This window comes from Lithobates pipiens, unplaced genomic scaffold, assembly GCF_037356315.1.
Source record: "Lithobates pipiens isolate NorthernLeopardFrog02 unplaced genomic scaffold, aLitPip1_a1.2 Scaffold_18, whole genome shotgun sequence".
In the NCBI taxonomy this organism is placed as follows: domain Eukaryota; kingdom Metazoa; phylum Chordata; class Amphibia; order Anura; family Ranidae; genus Lithobates; species Lithobates pipiens.
This window is the reverse complement of record NW_027507758.1, coordinates 499,413,160-499,438,139: the sequence shown is the minus strand read 5'-3', so window position 1 is coordinate 499,438,139 and position 24,980 is coordinate 499,413,160. Positions and strand designations below refer to the sequence as shown.

Below are 24,980 nucleotides of genomic sequence, written 5' to 3'. Positions count from 1 at the left end.
CGATGTGCAGAAGAAAGCCCTTCTCGTGCACGTGCTTGCGCATGCGCAGTGCAAGCAGTTGAAGTTTTTGATAGGATAGAAATTATGACAGAACAGCGGTGGCTGGTCCGGAAGTGGCTAGACTGTAAGAATTTATTGGCTCTCTTTTTCATTTTTAATATATTATTCCAAAAACGTAGTTTATGGTCATGGTACATTAGAGAGCTGCCTGTATTTAACAAACTCGTACACCCTCTAGGATATTCACTTAATCTAGTTAACAACCAAGCCTGTTCAGATAAATTTACCTTATTCTTGGTTTTGTAGAAAGGTGAAGCAGATGCTGTTACTCTCGATGGAGGATATATGTATACAGCTGGGCAATGCGGACTGGTACCTGTACTTGGAGAGTACTATAACCAAGGTAAGCCTATACTACAAAAAACAATTGTTAACAAAGAAGTTGTGTTGATGTGAACAGTTGAATACTAAAAAACATTGTGATGACAAATCTAAAGCATTAACCTGTTAGTGCTAAATTATTTGTACTTTAAATGGGTCATCAAACATAAGCAAACTTTTAAGTTTCAGCTGTCATCCTTCTGGACAGTATTGTATCTGTCTGTTAGTTATGGAGGAATTATAGCATTTCTTAGTGCCGAGGTATTTCTAAGTAGAACAGTGTCTTTGAACAGTTTAAGGAATTGTAGCGTTACCCCCAGAGGAGCTTCGTAATTGTTTTATGCTTCCTCTGTACACCTAAAGATGACACATCTCGCTCCCCCAGCACTTACCGATACACCTTGACGTATTTAAACCAATTTACTAGGCCAAGCCTAGCAAAAAAGAAGATAGGATTAGCAAGTGTACATATAAAAACAATAAAGAAGGCAATACATTTATTCTGAGAGACATGGTTAAACACCTGCAGTATTGTGACTAGCAGTAATTAGCAGAACTGAATTGCATTTACCTAGCAACAGTATATAAATATATAACCATCCCCATTTTATCACTCTGACTAGAGAACGGTGAAAAAAAAAAGAAAAATGTATCTGACAAACATGGCACAACTTGAAGAAAGCACCACAGTTCCCAGCAGACAACCGATTAACTTGTGAAATGTTAGTCTTTTACCAGAGTCAGGGCACCCTCTTCTGGGTCTCCAAACATGTGTTTGGATTCAGTTCAAATTCTTAGGCAAGGTTAGAGGTTGCTGTGATTTCTCTCTTTCAATCCTGCTGAAACAGTACCTCTTTTCCATCTTTATAAGCAGTAGCACTGCTCTCTAGTACAATCTGATCATAAGAGGTATCTAAATCACTCCTCACGCTATCCTGAGGAAAAGGTTTCCAGTCTCTGAGGCAAAATCCTGTGCGATGAGCAGTCCCTTTGCTTCTCTCAGGTCCCACCCGATTGTGATCATCTTCCATTTAGTCAGCAACAGTCCTTTTCCTAACATCTCTGCTAGCCCTTTTGACTCCACCCCTTTCCTCTCAGCAGCCTGTGGCCATTTCCCCTTGCTTTGTTGCATCAGTCAATCACAGTTCTCCAGGATTAATCCGGACCCAGCCAAAATGTCTGCCCTCTGCACTGGAGCCACTCCATAGATGAAAATTGCAAAGTGGTCTCCTTTAAGATGGCTGCTGTACTTCTGCATTAATGGATATGCAGTTTAACCTTGTCCACACTGCAGAAAAATAATACAGCAGCAACAAGGGAAAAAATTCACAGCAGTTATCAGCTACAGTCCAGGTTACATAATAATATTCTTTGTTGTTCAATATGATAAAAACTAATTTGTAGGCATGTTTGGCTGCTAATTGAAAAAACATAATGGTGAAAACAATAGGTAGCTGAATAATGTAGTGTGTGCATGCATACATGTTTTTACTTAGACAGCATGTTTGACATTAGGTTAGCCTGTTGCTTACAACAAATATGCATCGATCTTCTGATGATAAATAAAAAAAAAAAAACGGACTCACTGTTATGGTTATGCAGTGATCTTCCTCTGGTTGCTTACCTCCCCTCATGTGTTCTGACTAAGAGGCCAGCCACTTCCACCTGGTGGTTTTTATAACCTCTCCTCTAAGCATGGCTCCACCCCAGGCCCTATCAGGGAACCCTATATTAACCTGTGCACTGCAAGCCAATAGTGCTGATCAACCATTGTGTATTCATTGTGTGTTTGGCTTTCTGGTTCCTGCTTGCCGTGTGCTCTATGTTTGACTCTGTTACTGACCTTGGCGTGTTCTCAACGATTCCTGTCTGCTTGTGACCTTGACCTTTTGCATGTCCCTGACCATCCCTGTCTGTCTGTGATCCTGAACCTTTGGCGTGTACTCTGTTGTTCCTGTCTGCTAGTTGCCCTGACCTCTGCCGTATCCCCTTACTATCCTTGTCATTCCAGCCTGCTGCTTCCTTCTCCTGTAGTCTACTGTGAGCGTGAGCTGTGAGACCCTAGGGGCCGTGACCTGGAGACAGACTGCAGCGAAGTCCATCCTCACCACTGGAGGCTCTGGCGAACACCCGCTGGCTCTTAGACTCCGCACCCTGGGGAATCTATGCTCCAGCTCCCATTGGGATCTGTTAGTGATCCTGTAGACCTGTGTCCTGAATCTCCCTGGGTACAATCCGCAGCAGTCAGTCCTAAGGTCCACTACCTAGCGGTGCACTTCTGACTCCTACGGAGTGCATCTGTCACCTGGTCTCAGGTGACCTGACATTCACATTAAACCAGAGTGAGCTAATTTTAAAATGTAACCTGCTTTATCTATCCAAAGTTTTATGATTTGTGGTATTGAATTTATTTTCTTGATTTGCAGATGATCTAAAGCCATGCAAGACCGGTGGGTCAAAAATTCAAAGTAAGTTTTCTTTTTGTCTCTTATTTACTCAATAAAGAACAGTTGTATAACTACAACCACAGAAGCCTGTAGGACTACTATGAAGCCTGTCAGCACAGAGGGCCTATTGTAAAGGGAAAAATACCTTGGTGGCTGAATTAAACATAAGGAACATAGATAAGGATGGCATGCCTGGCTGGTACAAAATGACACTTATTGCCAATTTTATTAATAGAAAAGAAATCATAAATCTAGTGTACTAGTAGTATTTTCAGAAAAGAGGACTTGACCTATTAAAAAGGACCTAAACTTAAAAGTAGCTGATAACCCAACCACTCAATTGTCACATCAGCGTTAACATGTTAAGGCATTTTCTTAAAAAATCTGTCTTTTAAAATCTGCAGCTTTCAGTAATATAATTCCTGGGAATCCTCCGATGAGGATCCTTGCTCAGGAAAGTCCTGTTATGGAGTGACAGTTGTCTCAGTTGTGCTCCTGCATTGCCATCCTGTCACATGTCACACAAGATTGAGACAAAAAGCAGCTGTGCCAATGCACATTGCATGGGTATGGTCAACCATTGACATTATCAGGAAGCTGGCCCAAATTAATGATTGTAAACCATTGCAGACCTTCTTCTGAAAACATTAGTTGTCAATCTGTTTCGGGCTTCATTACTTTGAGTCACTGACTTAGAACAAGCATGTGATTTTATAATGCAAGAGTGAAAGAGTACTCATGTGAGAATCATGGAGGCTGCCATTGCTGAACGCTTTTTATAAATGTTTGTTTCATGGCTGTCATGTTGATGCTTTTACTTCAATGCTTTTTACTGCATGATTGGTCTGGGTCTGTTGCTCAAAAGTCCTTAAGTTGGACACAGCCAGGCAACTAGCATTTTTATCAGGCCAGAAATTGCAGCTGTACTTCCCATGACAGTATCCATTGAAGTCAAAATTTCAGATCTGCACACTTGTTGTTTCATTCTCCAATTAGAAAAATATTGTTAAATAAATAATCAAGCAACATGGGAGAGACTACTGGAGTCTCCTCGACATTGGATTGCGAAATAATTCTTCATCTTTTGATTCTACAAAGGCACGTACTATGCAGTTGCTGTTGTAAAGAAAATGAACAAAGACATCACATGGAACAATCTTAAAGGCAAGAAGTCCTGTCACACAGCCGTAGGTCGCACTGCTGGTTGGAATATTCCTGTTGGTCTGATCAACAAGAAAAACAACAACTGTGATATTGGTAAGAGTAGTATCATGTGTAGCACCATCGAACTATATAAAAAAAGCAGGCAACATGTTTTAAATTTTATATAAACAGGCATTTTACTTGTCAAGAATGACCTGTCCAAAAGGGCTTAGTGGTTAGCATTTCCACTTTCCAGCACTTTTATACTAGGTCTGTTTGGAAAGTATCCAGCCTTTGTTAATGTAACGAGAATGGTTTGTGTGACAAGAGTGTAACAAGGCAGCCAAAGAGAGTGGACTGGAATGCACATGCGTGAACAATGGTGACTTCACTGTACTAGTCAGTGGGGGTGTTAGACGTCCTTGAATGAGCATGTGTACTGTGTGGCGATCACATTCAAAATGAATAGAGCAACAAATCTGCATTATGCTTAAACATTTCTCTACAGAATTATTCGGATGATTCAGAAGGCTTTTTCGGGAAGATGCAATGAGTAGAGTGCAAAAAAAGGGTGGCACAAACTCTTCAAAGGTGGTCAAGAATCCACATTCTGGAAGGTCTGCAACAAGCAGAACACCTAAGAATGTTGCATGTGTACAGGCTGCGATCAACAAAGATCAGCGACTGACAGTGCGAGAGCTAGAAGCTGATCTAGGGATTCCAAAACCTACTGTGTCTGAAAACTTGGCATGAAATGTGGCATAGCAAAATTTATTCCATGGTTTCTGCTACCTATCTCCTATGTACAATGTGGTTTACTAAAACTGGAGAGTACAAAATCTGGTGCAGCTGTTCATGGTAGCCAATAAACTTCCAACTTAAGCTTGTTCAATTAAGCTTTGACAAAAACCCTGTCACCACTCTCCACTCTGCCCTCCAGCGCTCACTGGAGCCCTGGGTAGTGGAGGGGTGGGTGCAGCTGGCTTCACAGCCGCATGCTGAAAGCTGGAGCAAGTCATCAATCAGGCAGCTGGGTAGATCCTGACAAAATAGTCAGGATCCTTCTACAGCCTGCAACAGGACTGTAATGTCAGCTGATAACAGGCTATAGCCCGTTGTTGGCTGATTCTGGGTCACAGGAGAACACAAGTGAACTCCTGTGATCTACAAGCGAAGTATGGCTAAAAATGTGTTGGCTTACTTCTTTTACTATAAAGGAAAAATCCCTCTCCAGTGATATCAGGCTCAGCGATGGTCGTGCTGGGTTGGTGAACTGCCCTTTGTATAGCCTCTAACAGGGCTAATAAACGAGAATGTATGGACATGCAAAGGCTGGTATTTGTTTATGGATGCTACATTTTTCTTTTCCCAGCCACCATGCTATGGGTAAGAGATAAGGAAAATCACAAGGGTTTGGAATATATCCTTTAAATGTAAAAAACAGCCAGCGCTCACTGCTCCAAGTAGACCAAGAACTGAGCAATCAATGGTCATGTGGACGCTCAATTCTTGCTCTTAGAGCAAGCAGGGGACAACTGCCTCACTGAGCCTGATATCATTTAGATTTGGGAGGAAGTAAATTACCACACCAGTATGTTTTTGTGTATGGAAACCAAAGATTGCACATTTACTTTAGAATACTACAGGAAATATTGCAATGCATTCTTTTATTTCTGTGTCTCTTCATTGAGTACCTTCTAAAATGATTTTTTATTTTTAACACTATTATTTAAATGTTTTATATGTTTGCTCAATGTATTTCCATCAGGTTCATTCTTCAGTCAGAGCTGTGCTCCTGGCTCTGATATGAATTCTAATCTCTGTCAGCTGTGTATTGGAGACCCCCAGAGACCTCTGCTCAACACTAGATGCTCACCCAGTGATGCTGAGCTATATTACGGATACTCTGGAGCACTAAGGTAATAAGAAATATCATGACACAGATTCATTAAACCTAACATAAGTCAGTTTGCTTTATAAAGGGGTTTTAACTGAGTACACGGATAGACCCATTAAATGAAACCAACATTTTGTTCATTTCAGGTGTCTGCAGGAGAAAGGAGATGTGGCCTTTGTCAAACATACCACAGTGTTTGAAAATACAGAGGGTAAGGAAATCAATGCAAACTATATATAATACAGTGATAAAAAAGAACTAGCTGCAAAAATAAATCAACACTAACACATAATGTATTATATTATATTATATTATTTGCCTATTCATAGAGTCAATGTTTTCTGAAGTGCTCTACAGTGAACACTGACCCATCCACATTACTTCATCATTACCATTTGAAGACTACACACATGCACACATACACAATTACCTAGTGGTATGTTTTGGACTGTTGGAGCAGACATGGAATAGAGGAGATATTTTTCATTGAGGGACACTTGTTCTGGAGACTGCAGTCTAAGCCCTTGTACACACGGTCGGAGATTCCGACGGAATGTGTCCTATCGGACCATTTTGTCGGATATTGCGACTGTGTGTGGTCTCCATCGGACTGTTTCCGTCTGAATATCTGACGGACCAAGTTTTCCAACTTGCCCGTAAAATTTTCCGACAAAATGCTCCTATCAGACATACTCCGATCATGTGTAGCCTACTCCGACGGACAAAGTGCCACGCATGCTCACAAATTCCTAGACCAAAGTTATTGGCTACTAGCCTGAACGTAGTCCCGTCTAACGAAATAACGCCATCACGTTATGTACAATCGGATTTTCCGACAACTTAGTCCAACCGTGTGTATGCAACATCACTTCCGGACCTCTTCCGGAAATTAATCTGTCGGAATTACTCCGACGGATTTGGTAGTCGGAATCTCCGACCGTGTGTACAAGGGCTTAGAGGGGCTTCTTCTCACTTTCCAGAGATATGCTGTCATTTTCTGTTCTGTCTCCATGATAGGAAGTGAAGGGAACAGACAACAAAAAAATGAACTGACAGAGATTTTAACTAGGGTTGCACCGATACCGTTACTAGTATCGGTATCGTACCGATACTGAGTATTTTGCAGAAGTACTTGTTCTCGTGCAAATGCTCCCAATGCTTCACCGAATACCTGGACACTCAGCGATGATCAGTTCGGTGGCAGGGGAAGTTATAATTACCGATCTCCCTGTGTGGCTTTCAATAAAGCAGCTGACAGCCGCTTCTCCTCCTCTCCCCTCCGTGGCTTTCAACTGCTTTATTGAAAGCCACACAGGAAGATCAGTGATTATAACTTGTGGTATTGGTGCAAACCTAATTTTAACCTTTTCTTATACCAAAAAGCGACAAAAGTGACAACAGGTTTGGGTATATATACACTTTAATGTGTGAGATTCTTAATTTGTATATAGTTCCAGACCAATTCATAGGCTCATCCAGCTTCAGGTTTTCAGCCCTAGATAGATAAGAACTTTAAAGGGTAACTCCAATTTCATGAGAAAAAAAAAAATAGCAAATTAAAAAAATATACATAGCATATACAACTGCAACACAAGTCATATTGTAATTGAAAGTTAATTACCTTTGCTTTTCAATCTGCAGCTCTGTAATTGTCTGTAAATGCAATGCAATATGGCAACCTGGAGGAGTTCTGTACAGGATTTTTCCAGAATCTGCACTAAGATACAAGCCAGATTTCATGCACCCCCTGCAATAAAAATTAAATTTTTGGTGAGACACTCTCAGTAGGAAATCACATCTAAAGGGATACAGTCCTGTATCATTAGAGCCCTGCAGGTACAGCAGCTGAATGATAATTATAAAATCACATTCATTAGATTCACGTACCACATAGACTCAGATAAACATACAGGAATTTCTCCAGAATTACAAAAGGTAGGAATCTGTAACAAAGTTTGTTACAATCATCGAAATGTACATATATCACACAGAGGGGAATGTTTTTTTTCTCAACAAAAGTGGAGTTACTCTTTAAGCTACATTTTGTGTCTACCTTTAAGATGTTAACTCAATCATGGAGAATTACAAGATCTATTTTTCTGATGCTGTCACTTAGGAGTATGGATGGGTGGCACTTAATGAGAGACCCGTGTAACATTTGTGTGGTAGGCATTCTATATGGGTATTCTTGAAGAACTTCCCAGAAATGCCCCATCTGTGGCAAAAAGTCTTTACAAGACAAGATCACCTGTAAAATCTATCAGAGAATATATTGTGCCAAAACCCAACAGATGGATCCGTATTCATGGAAATGTAAGGAAGGAGCTAACTGTGAAGCTCTTCTTCCCTTATTTTTTTCTTTCTGTACATTTAGTAATAAAGTTGTGCCTATTCACTGAATGGGTTAAAATGTGGAAGTCCAAGTGTACAAATAAATGAATTCTATTAATATGACAATACTGTGATAACTAGCAGCAAGGAGTATATGACATATAGCACAGTGTTCAGATGTTATATTAACTCTTGTGAAAATTGGTAGTAGATAGTAGTGAGCAAATACAGTTAATATTTTTCCAACTAAGGCTCTATTCACACCTACATATTTTGGTCCATTGTGTATTTTAGGACAACCATTCTACACCAGGTTCCTTCAGAGGTTGATACGGGTTCCTGGAGCAGGAACCTGCTGACTTTTTGACCTGTGTGTACAGCTCCTCATCCGTAAGAAGCCGATCTTATGAGTGATATCTGTCAAATGGGCATGCTGGAAGACCAGCATCCAATGGCTGCGAGCGCTGATCACTGTGTTCTAGTGGGGGGCAGTCTCCCTGTCAAAACACAATAGCTCAGCGGGGAGATCATCACACTAACATCAGATGTGTTAGTATGGCGATCTGTAAGGTTTTTTCAATTAGCCTGCTGGGTTGAATAAAAAAAACTTCCCGTGTGTACCCAGCATTAGGGGGACATTCTGATTACCACTGTAGGAAAGGTATTTTTTCCCACTGATGACCAATGTAAGGAACATTCTTCCCTCTCATCCTATTTAATATATTTAGCAGGGGTTCCTCATGACCAGAAAAATATTTCAAGAATTCCTCCAAAGAAAATAGGTTGAAAAGGCCTTTTTACATTACTGTAATACTCACTGTATCACTGCTCACCCCTGCGTAAGGTATGTATTGCTAATAACTGCAAGAAAGATGACGAAAGCAGGACTTTTTGAAACACCATACCTGGAAAACACCTAAGCAGATGTGCATTCACCAACCAAGCACTCACATCAATGCACTATGTACCTCACAATACACTCAGAATATTTACCCATCAAATCTAATACCATCCTTATCAGTAAATTAGAAGGCTGCTCCTCCTGGCCGACAGGCTTTATCTTTCCAAGACTTCTCTTTGATGTGAAGCTCCACCTACTTCCTACACATGATTACTGGCGCTATTCACTATACTTTGGAGATACCTATCCCTCCCCCGTATTGAGTTTCCTCTGTAATATAAATATGAAATGTGATTCTATGAGTTGTGGCCAGTTGTGAAATCGTGTTCCTGGCCTTTTTTTTTAGGTCTGTCCATATACCTTACCCCACCTCCTCCCCTTCTTATATTGTACATCTCCTTTTTTCAGGCAGGAATCCTGCAGATTGGGCAATAAAGCTTAAGCCAAATGATTTTGAGTTGCTGTGCCCTGATGGTTCTCGTGCCTCAGTCAAAGACTACAAGACTTGCCACCTGGCAGAGGTACCAGCACATGCTGTTGTTTCCCGACCAGATAAAAGGAGCAGTGTTCTAAGAATTGTTCAAAAACAGCAGGTAAATGACAAGCAGTATGTGCAAAACATTATTATATTAACAAAATACCACTATATTCATATTTCTCATTAACCACTTAATCATGCTGCTGTATTGTAAGAAAAAAAATAGCAGGGAGATGTATGTGTATTTGTTGAGTGCAGTTTATAAATGGGACGTCAGAAAGCCCATTTGGGTAGCCAGTAATTTGGCTAATGACTACGTATGATGATGTAATTAATAATAAAGTAATAAAGGTGTGTTGTGGGGCAGGGGTTGTTTAAAAAATTATAATTTTTTTGTTTTGTTTTTAAGGTAAAATAATGAAAGGTAGATAAAAGCAAACCCAAAGGCCTTTCATTTTCCATAAAAAATAAAACCCAATGGTTATTAAATTGAGTGGGTGTATATTATCCCACGCTACCTACTTAAATACCTAAAATGTGTACCTTTAAAAAGGGGGAGAGGGGCTGCAGACAATTAAAATTGTGTTCCCACGATCCCAAATGTAAACAATACAAATAAATATTGCTGCGCCTCCCCCTATAAATATGTATACATAGTGAAATTTTACAGTATATAAAAAAATGAAACCACATACAATAAATGTATAATATCATTTACATACAGTGATTAACTCATATAAAAAAAACAACGTTTTTGAGTAGTAAATGGGTTACTAAGTCTGTAGCATTTTTACAAAATTCAAATTTCGGATAGTAATACCATTTAATGACCTCCATGTTTTTCTCAAAACAGGATGAATCCATGATGGCTCTTCCAGCTGCCTAATATTGGACAAATGTATTACTAATAGATTAAAAATGTCACTGATAAATTCATAAATATATATATATTTTTTTTTCTGGTAAAATTATTCCAGAATTTGCAGGGGTCTTAAACTGGCGGCCCTCCAGCTGTGGCAAAACTACAAGTCCCATGAGGCATTGCAAGGCTGACAGTTACAATTATGTCTTCCACAGGCAGAGGCATGATGGGACTTGTAGTTTTGGAACAGCTGGAGGGCTGCCAGTTTGAGACCCCTGATGTAGTAGCTTCTATTTTGTCTAAAACACGTGCATCACTAAACATTTATGTGCACATTTTCAGGCTCAATTTGGGCGGAATGGAAGCCAGAGACAGAATTTTCAGATGTTTGGCTCCAAGGAAGGAAAGGACCTTCTCTTTAAAGACTCCACTCAATGCTTACTTGAGGTTGACCAGAAAACAACAATAGAGGATTTCCTGGGGAAGTCATACCACTCGGCTGTGTCCACACTAAATAAATGTTCCCCTACATCAGGTAGTGGTACTGCCTTGCCTTTTCGTTATTTTATCTTCCATAAAATAAGTTATATAATCCCCATTAGGCTTGTTTATTGATTTTTTTTTTATATCAGCACCAGGAATGGTATGTGCGTGCTGGTGGCTACTGAATTCCTTGAAATCTTCATTCCCTTGCCCCCAGGTTCCTCTGTAGCTGTCAGCTTCTGGTGCAGCGGGGATTAATATGAGCAGCTGCACCATAAGGGACAACTATGTCCAGCCTTTCTGCCCCCCCTTCTCCATTTGTAGAAGCTGTACTATCTATTTCCACAATCAAAAGTGCTCTATCTGCCCACCCTCTATTAGCAGAGTGCTTTTCCTTGTGGGAACCAATGGTAGGGCTTCTTCAAATGGGGGAAGTGGAAGGGAATGGGGGAGGACAGGCATGGTTGGCACTTTTGATGAATAACTGTCACAGATGTAGCTGCTCAGAGCTAATATAAAAGAAAAAATAAATCACTAAACTTGAGCTTTACGTGTTTTAGATGTACTTGGAAGTTATTGATAGCTCAGGATAAATCAGTTATAATTGAAAATCAAAAAGGAAAAAAAGTGAGCGTGTGTAGTTATTTAGCAGTTAGCACATAAAAGTGAACATACAACCTAAAAAAATTCTCAAATAATCAAAAGTAAAAGTAAATCAACATAAAACAGTCTTTTTAAAGTGAATAAGGTCCCATTATATGTATCTGTGACTTGACCAAATCTTCAATGAATAATTCCAGTGATAAACTTGATAAGTCTATATATACCCTTACCAGAATATGGAGAATTGACAGCTAGATATAAACAACACCCAATATGTCTAGAAATGATTCAACACACAAGATCACCTCCACCAATCTATGCACTCACCAGATAGACAGTGATATTACACCTTGGGTTGTTATGCTGACGAGACATCCCATCCTGGTGTATTAGTAGAATGGAGGTCCATGGTAGGATTAGGCACTAAGTAAAAAAAAGTTCACCCATGGGAGCCCAAAATGCTCATACAGTGTAGTTGTTTATTTAAAAAAAAGACAAAAACAGCTGCAGGGTGATATAAAATAGATAGCGGAATCCCTTGATAATGTGCAGGGGCACGAAACCCGTTGGGAGGGGCCTACCTGCTGATGCTGTCACCACTGCATCCTCGTGGTAGGAACGGTGGCAGATTATGTAAGTTTTTTGGCCTATTTTATATCACCCTGCAGCTGTTTTTATGTCTGTTTTTAAATAAACTACTACACTATATGGGCATTTTGGGCTCCAGTGGGTGAACTTTTTTGTATATCTGAGAGGGACATGCAAGGAAAATAAAAAACAGCATTTTAGCTTGTACATGATTGGATAATAAAATCAGCAGAGCTTCCCGTCAGATCTACAGCGACTGCACTTCCAAGTGCACTTTCAGTGCACCTTCAAGTGCACTTGAAGTGTACTTTAGTGCAAAGTGGATTTGCCTTTAGTAAATCAACCCCATTGGGTGTTGTTTATACAGTGCCTTGCGAAAGTATTCGGCCCCCTTGAACTTTTCAACCTTTTGCCACATTTCAGGCTTCAAACATAAAGATATAACATTTTTATTTTTTGTGAAGAATCACCAACAAGTGGGACACAATTGTGAAGTGGAACGAAATCTATTGGATTTTTGAAACTTTTTTAACTAATAAAAAAAATGAAAAGTGGGGCCTGTAAAATTATTCGGCCCCCTTGCATTAATACTTTGTAGAGCCACCTTTTGCTGTGATTACAGCTGCAAGTCGCTTGGGGTATGTCTCTATTAGTTTTGCACATCGAGAGACTGAAATTCTTTCCAATTCTTCCTTGCAAAACAGCTCGACCTCAGTGAAGTTGGATGGAGAGCGTTTGTGAACAGCAGTTTTCAGCTCTTTCCACAGATTCTCGATTGGATTCAGGTCTGGACTTTGACTTGGCCATTCTAACACCTGGATACGTTTATTTGTGAACCATTCCTTTGTAGATTTTGCTGTATGTTTGGGATCATTGTCTTGTTGGAAGATAAATCTCCATCCCAGTTTCAGGTCTTTTGCAGACTCCAACAGGTTTTCATCGAGAATGGTCCTGTATTTGACTGCATCCATCTTCCCCTCAATTTTAACCATCTTCCCTGTCCCTGCTGAAGAAAAGCAGGCCCAAACCATGATGCTGCCACCACCATGTTTGACAGTGGGGATGGTGTGTTGAGGATGATGAGCTGTGTTGCTTTTACGCCAAACATATCGTTTTGTATTCTGGGCAAAAAGTTCGATTTTGGTTTCATCTGACCAGAGCACCTTCTTCCACATGTTTGGTGTGTCTCCCAGGTGGCTTGTGGCAAACTTTAGACGAGACTTTTTATTGATATCTTTGAGAAATGGCTTTCTTCTTGCCACTCTTCCATAAAGGCCAGATGTGTGCAGTGTACGACTGATTGTTGTCCTATGGACAGACTCTCCCACCTCTGCTGTAGTTCTCTGCAGTTCATCTAGAGTGATCATGGGCCTCTTGGCTGCATCTCTGATCAGTCTTCTCCTTGTCTGAGCTGAAAGTTTAGAGGGACGGCCAGATCTTGGTAGATTTGCAGTGGTCTGATACTCCTTCCATTTTAAAATGATCGCTTGCACAGTGCTCCTTGGGATGTTTAAAGCTTGGGAAATCTTTTTGTATCCAAATCCGGCTTTAAACTTCTCCACAACAGTATTACGGACCTGCCTGGTGTGTTCCTTGGTCTTCATGATGCTCTCTGCGCTTTCAACAGAACCCTGAGACTATCACAGAGCAGGTGCATTTATACAGAGACTTGATTACACACAGGTGGATTCTATTTATCACCATCAGTCATTTAGGACAACATTGGATCATTCAGAGATCCTCGCTGAACTTCTGGAGTGAGTTTGCTGCACTGAAAGTAAAGGGGCCGAATAATTTAGCACGCACCACTTTTCAGTTTTTTATTTGCTAAAAAAGTTTAAATTATCCAATAGATTTCGTTCCACTTTACAATTGTGTCCCACTTGTTGGTGATTCTTCACAAAAAATAAAAAATGTATATCTTTATGTTTGAAGCCTGAAATGTGGCAAAAGGTTGAAAAGTTCAAGGGGGCCGAATACTTTCGCAAGGCACTGTATCTGGCTGTAATTTTTCCATGTAATGGTAAGGGTATAGACTTATCAAGTTTATCACTGGAATTATTCATGGAAGATTTGGTCAAGTCACGGATACATATGATGGGACTTTATTCACTTTAAAAAGACTGTTTTATGTTGATTCACTTTTTACAGGAAGCTCTGCACACTTTTTGATTATTTGTAGTTATAATTGAAGATTATTCTAGGATCGCAACCTGCATATATTTTCCTACAGCACCATCTAGTGGTGAAATCCATTATGTGAAGCGACTATGCAGAGTTTTCCTCTGAGAGCTGTTGGTGCTGATAAAATAAAACTGGAAATAAAATTAGTACAAAATTGAGCTTTTATCAAGAGTAACCAATTTTGTTTTCCGGTTCATTTTATGGCAAAATTGCACAAGAATTTTGATTGGTTCCCATAGGCATGAATGCAACAACTCGATTTTTGTGCTTTTTCTAGTTTTAAGGCATCAGCCTTGTTATCAATAATAATAATAATAATTATTATTATTATTATTAGTAGTAGTATTATTATTACACTCTAAACACTCTACCTTCTCTCCCGGAAAAAATAAATCAGTGTGTATTCATCTGATCCCTGGCCATTGTGATAACTCATGTCCTCAGTGCTAAATTAAAATAAAAAAGAAATCACTAAACTTTAGATGTAAGTGTTTTAGTTGTACTTGGAAATTATTGCTAGCTCAGGATAAAATAGTTATAATTGAAGATTATGCCAGGATCACAACCTGCATATATTTTCCTACAGCACCATCTGGTGGTGAAATCTATTACATGAAGAGACTATGCAGAGTTTTCCTCTTTGAGAGCTATTGTTGCTAAATAAAATAAAACCAGAAGCAAGAAAATTTGTACAAAATGTAGCTGTTATCAACAGTAACCAGTTCTGTTTCCCAAATTAATTTAATGGAAAAAGTTGCACAAGAATTTTGATTGGTTCCCATGGGCATCAATGCAACAATTCAATTTTTGTTATTTTTTCTAGGAAATCTGCTTTGCTATCAATAATTAAGTAGAATTCCATGTGAAAAAAAAACACTACCTCCTCTCCTGGGGGAAAAAAATCAGTGAGTAGTAGTGTGATCCCAAGCCATTGTGATGACTCAGGTGCAGCGGATAGGTTCCAGACAGCCAATTCTAAAGCCAGGTACATACAGATCAAAATTCGTCCAGCTCAACAGAGACCAGATGACTTTTAATCTGCCTGTAGCCCTATATGTTTGACAGAAAACAATCATTAGATTGGCTTCTGCCAAACAGTCCTGCTGGAAAACCCCCATTTGATCCCCTGACCAGTGTATTCTAACAGGGGAGGAGTCCCCACTGTCAGAATACAATAGCGCAGTAGGGGAGATTCCTGCACCCACCTCACTTGTGTGGATGCAGGAATCTGTGAGGTTTTGTTTCCGTTCAGCCTGCTGGTTAAATGGGAAAAAAAACCGTAGTGTTTACCTAGTTTAAAGAGATTCTTCAGTCCCCCCAAATACTGTAGCTGCTGACTTTTATGAAAAGTACACTTACCTGTTCTTGGGTCCAGCGCTGTTCTCACCTGACAATTAAACTGGGTAGTAGGCGCAAGGGCAAAAAACACAAGCATAGATCAAAGAAGGAAGGTTTTTGTTTACAAGTTTTTGTTTTAGAAAGTCTCATGGAGGAAGTCCATACACTTGTGTCAGCTACTGATCCAGAGCACAGCCCACTCTGTAGTAAACAGATAAAAAGAGAAAGAAGCACCCTATTGGGACATGTCACAAGTCCCAGAGAGCTGCAGGACCATTCACAGGGTGTTGTGGGGACCTGGTTTATAAGCTGCAAAGAGTCACAGCTGGCTTCCCACATTTAGCATGGCAGCACCGGGGACCTGAGGACCTGCAAAGAACCAGCCCAGATGAGGACAGTTAAAAAGAAGAGAAAGAAGGGTCACTAAGTGTAGTATTTGGTACCATTTATTATAGCCCCCATATTGGGTTACTCACAGGAAGTAGATATAATACAGGCTCTTTGTCAATGTAATCGCTGGGGCTCCGTTTGTGTGCTCCTCGTGTGCCGAATGAACCGGATGTCTCACACTGTCGGGAAGTGGGGCTTGTGGATGGAGGAAATCCTCTGAAGCCCTCTAGCTGTTCCAGGATCCTGGATGGTTGCTGCTGGTTGGAAGCTAAACAGTGGGGACCTTGAGTGGAGAGTGAGCAAGTCTTGCTTTTTGACTGCTGGTGATCGCTGGGTTGCATTTTTAGGTTCTTTTTGGGGCTCTTCCTTGTAGCTTTTTAACACCCTTTTCTGACACTTTTTAAATCAGCTTTTTTTTCTTTGCTGCCTTCAGCCTACTAATTAAGGGGAGTGGTTAATTGGTCACAGGTGCTTGAGGCCTATATAGCCTTGTGTAGAACTCATTGTGAGCCTGCTCATCTTTGAGTCTGCTGGCAATCTGTCCAAGTGGAACTATTCTAAGTGGTGAGTTAAAACCAGAGTTGAAAAGAGGAGGTTATAACAGGGGTCATAGTAACTGTGTAGTGTGAGTACCTGAGTGTTGTCTGAGTAGTGTGTGTGGATTGTTAGTACTTGTGTATTGTGAGTGGTCTGTGAGTGCACGTAGTTCTACAAGTGGTCTATGAGTGCACATAGGTCTGCAAGTGGTCTATGAGTGCACATAGGTCTGCAAGTGGTCTATGAGTGCACGTAGGTCTGCAAGTGGTCTGCGAGTACCTGTGTATTGTCTTGTTGAGTACCTGTGTATTGTCTTGAGTATCAGTGTCAGGAAGCTAGTTGTTAGGTAATTTGGACAGGGTATAATCGCCAATCCTCATTAAATTTAATAGGTATGATGCCCGGCGGGTGTGGAGAGGCGACTTGCTGTACATCTTGCAGCATGTATGCGTTCCTTGCTCATCCGATCGAGGGTGAATACTGCTGTGCAAAATGTAAGCACATTGTTTCCCTGGAAGCCCAGGTTCTGAATCTGGGGAAGCAACTGTCAGCACTGAGAAGTCCCTCCATACTAAAGGAGAGCCAGGAACATACACAGCAGGTGTCGGCAGGGGCCAGCACAGAGGCGGGTGGAGACAAAGAGGTGCAGGCACTAGCAAAGAGTAGATGAGTGACAGTCAGGAAGGGTAGAGGGGGAAGTGCCAGGGAGGCCGATCCAGGGCTGCAGCATCCCAATAAGTACGCTCCATTGAGTGACATTGGTGAAACCAGTCAGGGACTAGCACTGCTGGAGCTGAGGGACTCTCCTAGCTGCCGGGGGGAGAATTCCTCCAGTGAGAGTGGTGGAAGTGAAGGGAAAGGAAAGACAGATTCTGGTGGTAGGGGACTCAATTCTTAGTTGGACAGAGAGGCAAATCTGTAACAAAGACCTGAAGCAGCGAACAGTATGTTGTCTACCGGGTGCTCGGGTTTGGCACATCACGGATCTGGTGGTGGACAGATTACTGGGAGGGGCTAGGGAAGACCCAGCTGTCATGGTGCACGTTGGCATCAATGACAAAGTCAGAGGCAGATGGAGGGTCCTAAAGAACGATTTTAGGGACTTAGGAGCTAAATTGAGGAAAAGGACCCCCAAGGTAGTATTCTCAGGAATACTACCAGTACATTGAGCCACACCAGAAAGGCAGAGGGAGATTAGGAAAGTAAACAAGTGGCTGAAGAGCTGGTGTAGTAAGGAGGGGTTTGGGTTCCTGGAGGACTGGGCCAACTTCTCAGTTGATAACCGGTACTATAGAAGGGACAGGCTGCACCTAAATGAGGAGGGTGCAGATCAGCTGGGAATGAAGATGGCCAAAAAGTTAGAGGGGTTTTTAAACTAGGCGATGGGTGGAGGGTCCAAAGGTAGATATAGTCAGTGTGGAACATATTCCAGAGGGTAGTATTGGGGGCAGTAGTGGTAGGTTGACCAAAGCACATAAACCCAAGGTAAGTATAGCAGCTAGTCCTAGTTGCAATCTCGGAACACCCAATAAGAGGATAATATGCGACCGGTCTAAGCTACGTGGCATGTTCACCAATACCAGGAGCCTGGCGGACAAGATTAGATACTATTGTACGAGGAGGATTTGGATTTTGTCTGAATTTCAGAGACCTGGTTCAACAGCTCTCATGATTGGCTGGCAAACATTCAGGGGTATACCCTTTATCGCAAGGATAGAGAGGGTAAAAAAGGGGGGGATATGCCTATATATCAAGAATAATGTGCAAGTGAATGTGAGAGATGACATCACTAAGGGAGCTAGGGAGGAGGTGGAACCCTTATGGATAGAGCTCCAAAAGGATGAAGCTAAGGGGGAAATAATACTGGGAGTATGCTATAGGCCCCCTAACCTGAGGGAGGTAGGGGAGACAGATCTCCTATCACAATTTGGATTAGCAACAAGGATGGATAGTGTTATCATAATGGGGAATCTTAACTATCCAGACATAGACGGGGCGGAGGGAACCGCACATTCATCTAAGGCTCGCCAGTTCCTAAATGTCTTGCAGGACAATTTTATGGGTCAGATGGTAGACGCACAAACTAGAAATAAAGCGTTACTGGATCTACTGATTACCAGCAATACAGACCTGATCACGGATGTGGAAATATGGGGCAATTTAAGGAACAGTGATCACAGGTCAATTCAGTATAAATCACACAAATAGGAAACATAAGCGGAATACAAAGACATTGAATTTGAAAAGAGCCAACTTGCCTAATATACGAACTTTACTAGAAGGCATAAATTGGGATAAAATCTTAGGAACAAAGAAGGCGGAGGAGAGATGGGTTTGCTTTAAGAGCATATTAAATAAGGGCATTAGCCAATGCATTCCATTGGTTAATAAATTTAAAACAGTGAACAAAAGTCCTGGGTGGCTTAACTCCAATATAAAAATGCATATAAAAGCAAAGGAGAAGCCCTTAAAGAAATACAAGGTTGAGGGATCATCATCAGCATTCAGACTTTATAAAGAATGCAACAAGAAATATAAGGGTGCAATAAGGACGGCTAAGATAGAACATGAAAGACACACTGCGGAGGAGAGCAAAAAAAAATCCCAAGAAATCATTTAAGTATGTAAACAGTAAAAGTATGTAAATAGTAAAAAGGGGAGGACAGACCATATTGGCCCAATAAAGAATGAGGAAGTACATCTGGTTACTAAGGATGGGGAGATGGCAAAGGTATTGAATTTATTCTTCTTCTCAGTCTTCACGAGGGAATTGGGAGGCTTCAGTAACCAAAACTGCAGTGTTTATCCTCATGACACATCACAGGAAGCACCTCCATGGTTAACAGAGGACAGAATTAAAATTAGACTTGGGAAACTTACTATTAATAAATCACCTGGACCAGATGGCTTGCACCAGAGGGTACTTAGGGAACTCAGTCAAGTAATTGCCAGACCATTGTTCCTAATTTTTACTGACAGTCTACTGATTGGAATGGTACCAGCTGATTGGAGAAAAGCCAATGTAGCACCAATATTTAAAAAGGGCCCTAAATACATCCTTGGGAACTACAGACCAGTTAGCTGAACATCAATAGTATGTAAACTCTTGGAGGGGATGATAATGGACTAAATACAAGATTTTAGTAAAGTGAACAGTATCATTAGCAGTAATCAGCATGGATTAATGAAGAATCGTTCTTGCCAAACCAATCTACTAACCTTCTATGAGGAGGTGAGTTGTCAGCTAGATAAAGGAAGCCCGTTGACGTGGTGTATCTGGATTTTGCAAAGGCATTTGACACAGTTCCCCATTAACGTTTACTGTACAAAATAAGGTCCATTGGCATTGACCATAGGGCGAGTACATGCATTGAAAACTGGCTACAAGGGCAAGTTCAGAGGGTGGTGATAAATGGGGAGTACTTGGAATGGTCAGGGGTGGGTAATGGAGTCCCCCAGGGTTCTGTGCTGGGAGCAATCCTATTTAATTTGTTCATAAACGGCCTACAGGATGGGGTAAACAGTTCAATCTCTGTATTTGCTGACGATACTAAGCTAAGCAGGGCAATAACTTCTCTGCAGGATGTGGACACCTTGAAAGAAGATCTGAACAAACTAATGGGGTGGGCAACTACATAGCAAATGAAGTTTAATGTACAAAAATGTCAAATAATGCATTTGGGTGGCAACAATATGAATGCAATCTATACACTGGGGGAGAACCTCTGGGGAAATCTAGGATGGAAAAGGACCTGGGAGTCCTAGTAGATCATAGGCTCAGCAATGGCATGCAATGCCAAGCTGCTGCTAACAAAGCAAACAGAATATTGGCATGCATTAAAAAGGGGATCAACTCCAGAGATAAAACGATAATTCTCCCGCTCTACAAGACTCTGGTCCGGCCGCACCTAGAGTATGCTGTCCAGTTCTGGGCACCAGTCCTCAGGAAGGATGTACTGGAAATGGAGCAAGTACAAAGAAGGGCAACAAAGCTAATAAAGGGTCTGGAATATATTAGTTATGAGGAAAGGTTGCAAGCACTGAACTTATTCTCTCTGGAGAAGAGACGTTTGAGAGGGGATATGATTTCAATTGCACAAATACCACACTGGTGACCCCACAATAGCGATAAAACTTTTTTGCAAAAGGGAGTTTAACAAGACTTGTGGCCACTCATTAAAATTAGAAGAAAAGAGGTTTAACCTTAAACTACATAGAGGGTTCTTTACTGTAAGAGCGGCAAGGATGTGGAATTCCCTTTCACAGGCGGTGGTCTCAGTGGGCGGCATTGATAGTTTCAAGAAACAATTAGATAAGCACCTGAGTGACCGCAACATACAGGGATATACAATATAATACTGAAATATAATCACACACATAAGTTGGACTTGATGGACTTGTGTCTTTTTTCAACCTCACCATGGAACACAGCGGTGCGCAGATGGTATGAGGGGTGCTGACGTCACAGGTCCCAGAAAGCTTTGCGACGCATTTCAGAGCATGCACTGTGGTGTGTATGAGCATGCGCACTCTTTTTTCAAGCTAGAGATAGGATGGGGAGCCTAATATTTATAGTTATGGAGCTGTAAATAGCGGCCACATATAAGCAGGATATGTCATTCAACTCAGATTAATTGCAGCACATCAGGAAACAGAGTATTAATAAATAACATAATATAATGTGTGCGGGAATTAAAAAAAAAGTAAAAAAAAAAAAATATATATATATATATATATATATATATATATATATATATATATAATAATTGACAAATAAAAAAATATATATAGAAATATAAAGGATATAACAAGGTATATATATATATATATATATATATATATATATATAAAATACATGATAAATAATGAAAAGATATAAATATATATATATATATATATATATATATATATATATATATACATACATATATAGAAAAAATGTATAGAAAAAACCCTTAACCAAATATATGTAAAAGTTAATATACATTGGATCATATTATACGCCATCCTAATATTATCTGATAATTGTATAGGGTCAAGTGTACAATAATACATATCTATATGTTGGAGCATCTCAAACACTACATATTTGGCTCTTTTTAGTACCATATGGATATTATTTTGGTGATATAAAACACCCTTTGAAGAAAAATATATTGATAATTGGGCACCAATTAGTGTTATATTTAAATATTTTAATTATTAAGAATATAGAAAACCAAATACTCAACTAAAACCTGAATATAAGATATATATATATATATATATATATATATATATATATATATATATATATATATATATAATTAGATCCAGCGTATATAAACTTTTACATACAGTGCCTTGCGAAAGTATTCGGCCTCCTTGAACTTTTCAATCTTTTGCCACATTTCAGGTTTCAAACATAAAGATTAAAAAAAATTATTTTTTGTGAAGAATCACCAACAAGTGGGACACAATTGTGAAGTGGAACGAAATCTATTGGATTTTTGAAACTTTTTTAACTAATAAAAAAATGAAAAGTGGGGCGTGCAAAATTATTCGGCCCCCTTGCGTTAATACTTTGTAGAGCCACCTTTTGCTGCGATTACAGCTGCAAGTCGCTTGGGGTATGTCTCTATCAGTTTTGCACATCGAGAGACTGAAATTCTTGCCCATTCTTCCTTGCAAAACAGCTTGAGCTCAGTGAGGTTGGATGGAGAGCGTTTGTGAACAGCAGTTTTCAGCTCTTTCCACAGATTCTCGATTGGATTCAGGTCTGGACTTTGACTTGGCCATTCTAACACCTGGATACGTTTATTTGTGAACCATTCCTTTGTAGATTTTGCTGTATGTTTGGGATCATTGTCTTGTTGGAAGATAAATCTCCGTTCCAGTTTCAGGTCTTTTGCAGACTCCAACAGGTTTTCATCCAGAATGGTCCTGTATTTGGCTGCATCCATCTTCCCCTCAATTTTAACCATCTTCCCTGTCCCTGCTGAAGAAAAGCAGGCCCAAACCATGATGCTGCCACCACCATGTTTGACAGTGGGGATGGTGTGTTGAGGGTGATGAGCTGTGTTGCTTTTACGCCAAACATATCGTTTTGCATTGTGGGCAAAAAGTTCGATTTTGGTTTCATCTGACCAGAGCACCTTCTTCCACATGTTTGGTGTGTCTCCCAGGTGGCTTGTGGCAAACTTTAGACGAGACTTTTTATGGATATCTTTGAGAAATGGCTTTCTTCTTGCCACTCTTCCATAAAGGCCAGATTTGTGCAGTGTACGACTGATTGTTGTCCAATGGAAAGACTCTCCCACCTCAGCTGTAGTTCTCTGCAGTTCATCCAGAGTGATCATGGGCCTCTTGGCTGCTTACTCCTTCCATTTCAAAATGATCGCTTGCACAGTGCTCCTTGGGATGTTTAAACCTTGGGAAATCTTTTTGTATCCAAATCCGGCTTTAAACTTCTCCACAACAGTATTACGGACCTGCCTGGTGTGTTCCTTGGTCTTCATGATGCTCTCTGCGCTTTCAACAGAACCCTGAGACTATCACAGAGCAGGTGCATTTATACAGAGACTTGATTACACACAGGTGGATTCTATTTATCACCATCAGTCATTTAGGACAACATTGGATCATTCAGAGATCCTCGCTGAACTTCTGGAGTGAGTTTGCTGCACTGAAAGTAAAGGGGCCGAATAATTTTGCACGCACCACTTTTCAGTTTTTTATTTAATAAGTTTAAAATATCCAATAGATTTCGTTCCACTTCACAATTGTGTCCCACTTGTTGGTGATTCTTCACAAAAAATAAAAATTTTATATCTTTATGTTTGAAGCCTGAAATGTGGCAAAAGGTTGAAAAGTTCAAGGGGGCCGAATACTTTTGCAAGGCACTGTATATTTGGTTAAGGTTTTTTTTCTATAAATGTATATATATATATATATATATATATATATATATATATATATATAAAATTTTAGTTTTTTAACTTTAAATTTCATTTAATTTTATTTATTATTACTCCGTTTCCTGATGTGCTGCAATTAATCTGAGTTGAATGACATAACCTGCTTATATGTGGCCGTTATTTCCAGCTCCATAACTATAAATATCAGGCTGTCCTATCTCTAACTTCAAAAAGTAGTGCGCATGCTCATATACAGCATGGCGCATGCTCCAAAACACGTCGCAAAGCATCCTGGGACCTGTGACATCAGCACCCCTCTTATCTTCTGCGCTATGCTGCGTTCCATGGTGCGGTCCATCTAGGATCCCGGAACAGCTAGAGGGCTTCAGAGGTTTTCCTCCATCCACAAGCCCCACTTCTCCACAGCGTGAGACATTCGGTTCATTCTGCACGCGAGGAGCACATAGACGGACCCCTAGTGATTACATTGACAAAGAGCCTGTGTTATATCTACCGCCTGTGAGTAACCCAATATGGGGGCTATAATAAATGGTACCAAATACTACACTTAGTGGTGCTTCTTTCTCTTCTTTTTAGCTGTCCTCATCTGGGCTGGTTCTTCGCAGGTTCTCTGGTCCCCAGCGCTGCCATGCTAAATGTGGGAAGCCAGCTGTGAATTTTTGCAGCTTATAAACCAGGTCTGCACTGAGCATGTGTGAGCCGCACTACACCCTGTGAATGGTCCCGCCGCTCTCTGGGACTTGTGACATGTCCCAAGAGGGTGCGGGGGACTTCCGTTTGGATCACCTAGGTGATTATGTCATTACTCTGCCAGAGAGGATCTGATCTCTCAGGAAGGTGAAGAGAACATCAAAGCTCTTGAACTTGTCAATGTGGTCATATTTGTATAGAGAGAATGATTTCTTATTACCTGTATTTTTCTATCTGCAGAACTGCTCTCTGCCTGCTCCTTCCACAGCTGCTAAGAGTCTGGCACTAAAGAATGACCTACTCCCGTCTGTCCATGGACAACTCTACCCTGCATAGAGCTACAGTCTTTTATTCAATAAAAGGATTAACTGTATCTCATATAGTCAGTTGTACCTTTCTTACAAAAATAAAGTGGTTGTAATACTTGAAAAATAAAGTAGCAACACCAGCACACCAAACACCAACATGTCAGAAAGAAATCTAAAAAATCTAAAACAGAATCACTTATGTTAGTATTTTGTTTGACCACCTTTTGCTTTAATTACATCCTTTAGTCTGTTGGGATAGGTCTCTACTAACTTTGCACATTTACTAATTTTGTAATATTTGCCCACTCTTCTTTGCAGAACTGCTGAAGTTCAGTTAAATTTGATGGTGACCATTTGTGGACTACAGTCTTCAAGTCATTCCACAGATTTTCAATGGAATTTAAGTTTGGGTTCTGATTAGGCCATACAAAGACATTCACCTTTTTTTCCTTCAAACACTGTGTGGTCATTTTTGCTGTGTGCTGTGGGTCATTATCTTGTT

General features: G+C 40.4%; 1 protein-coding gene across 1 annotated transcript in view; it reads left to right on the top strand.

Annotated features, from left to right (window-relative positions):
• Positions 1–24,543, top strand: part of TF (transferrin) — a 78,354-nt gene extending 53,811 nt beyond the window's left edge. The window contains exons 10-17 of the mRNA XM_077488660.1: positions 307–403; positions 2,808–2,849; positions 3,927–4,085; positions 5,740–5,890; positions 6,015–6,079; positions 9,509–9,693; positions 10,783–10,975; positions 24,411–24,543. Of these exons, the coding sequence (XP_077344786.1) occupies positions 307–403; positions 2,808–2,849; positions 3,927–4,085; positions 5,740–5,890; positions 6,015–6,079; positions 9,509–9,693; positions 10,783–10,975; positions 24,411–24,445 (927 nt within the window). The 3' untranslated portion in view covers positions 24,446–24,543. The remainder of the gene's footprint in view (positions 1–306; positions 404–2,807; positions 2,850–3,926; positions 4,086–5,739; positions 5,891–6,014; positions 6,080–9,508; positions 9,694–10,782; positions 10,976–24,410) is intronic.
• The last annotated feature ends 437 nt before the right edge of the window (positions 24,544–24,980 follow it).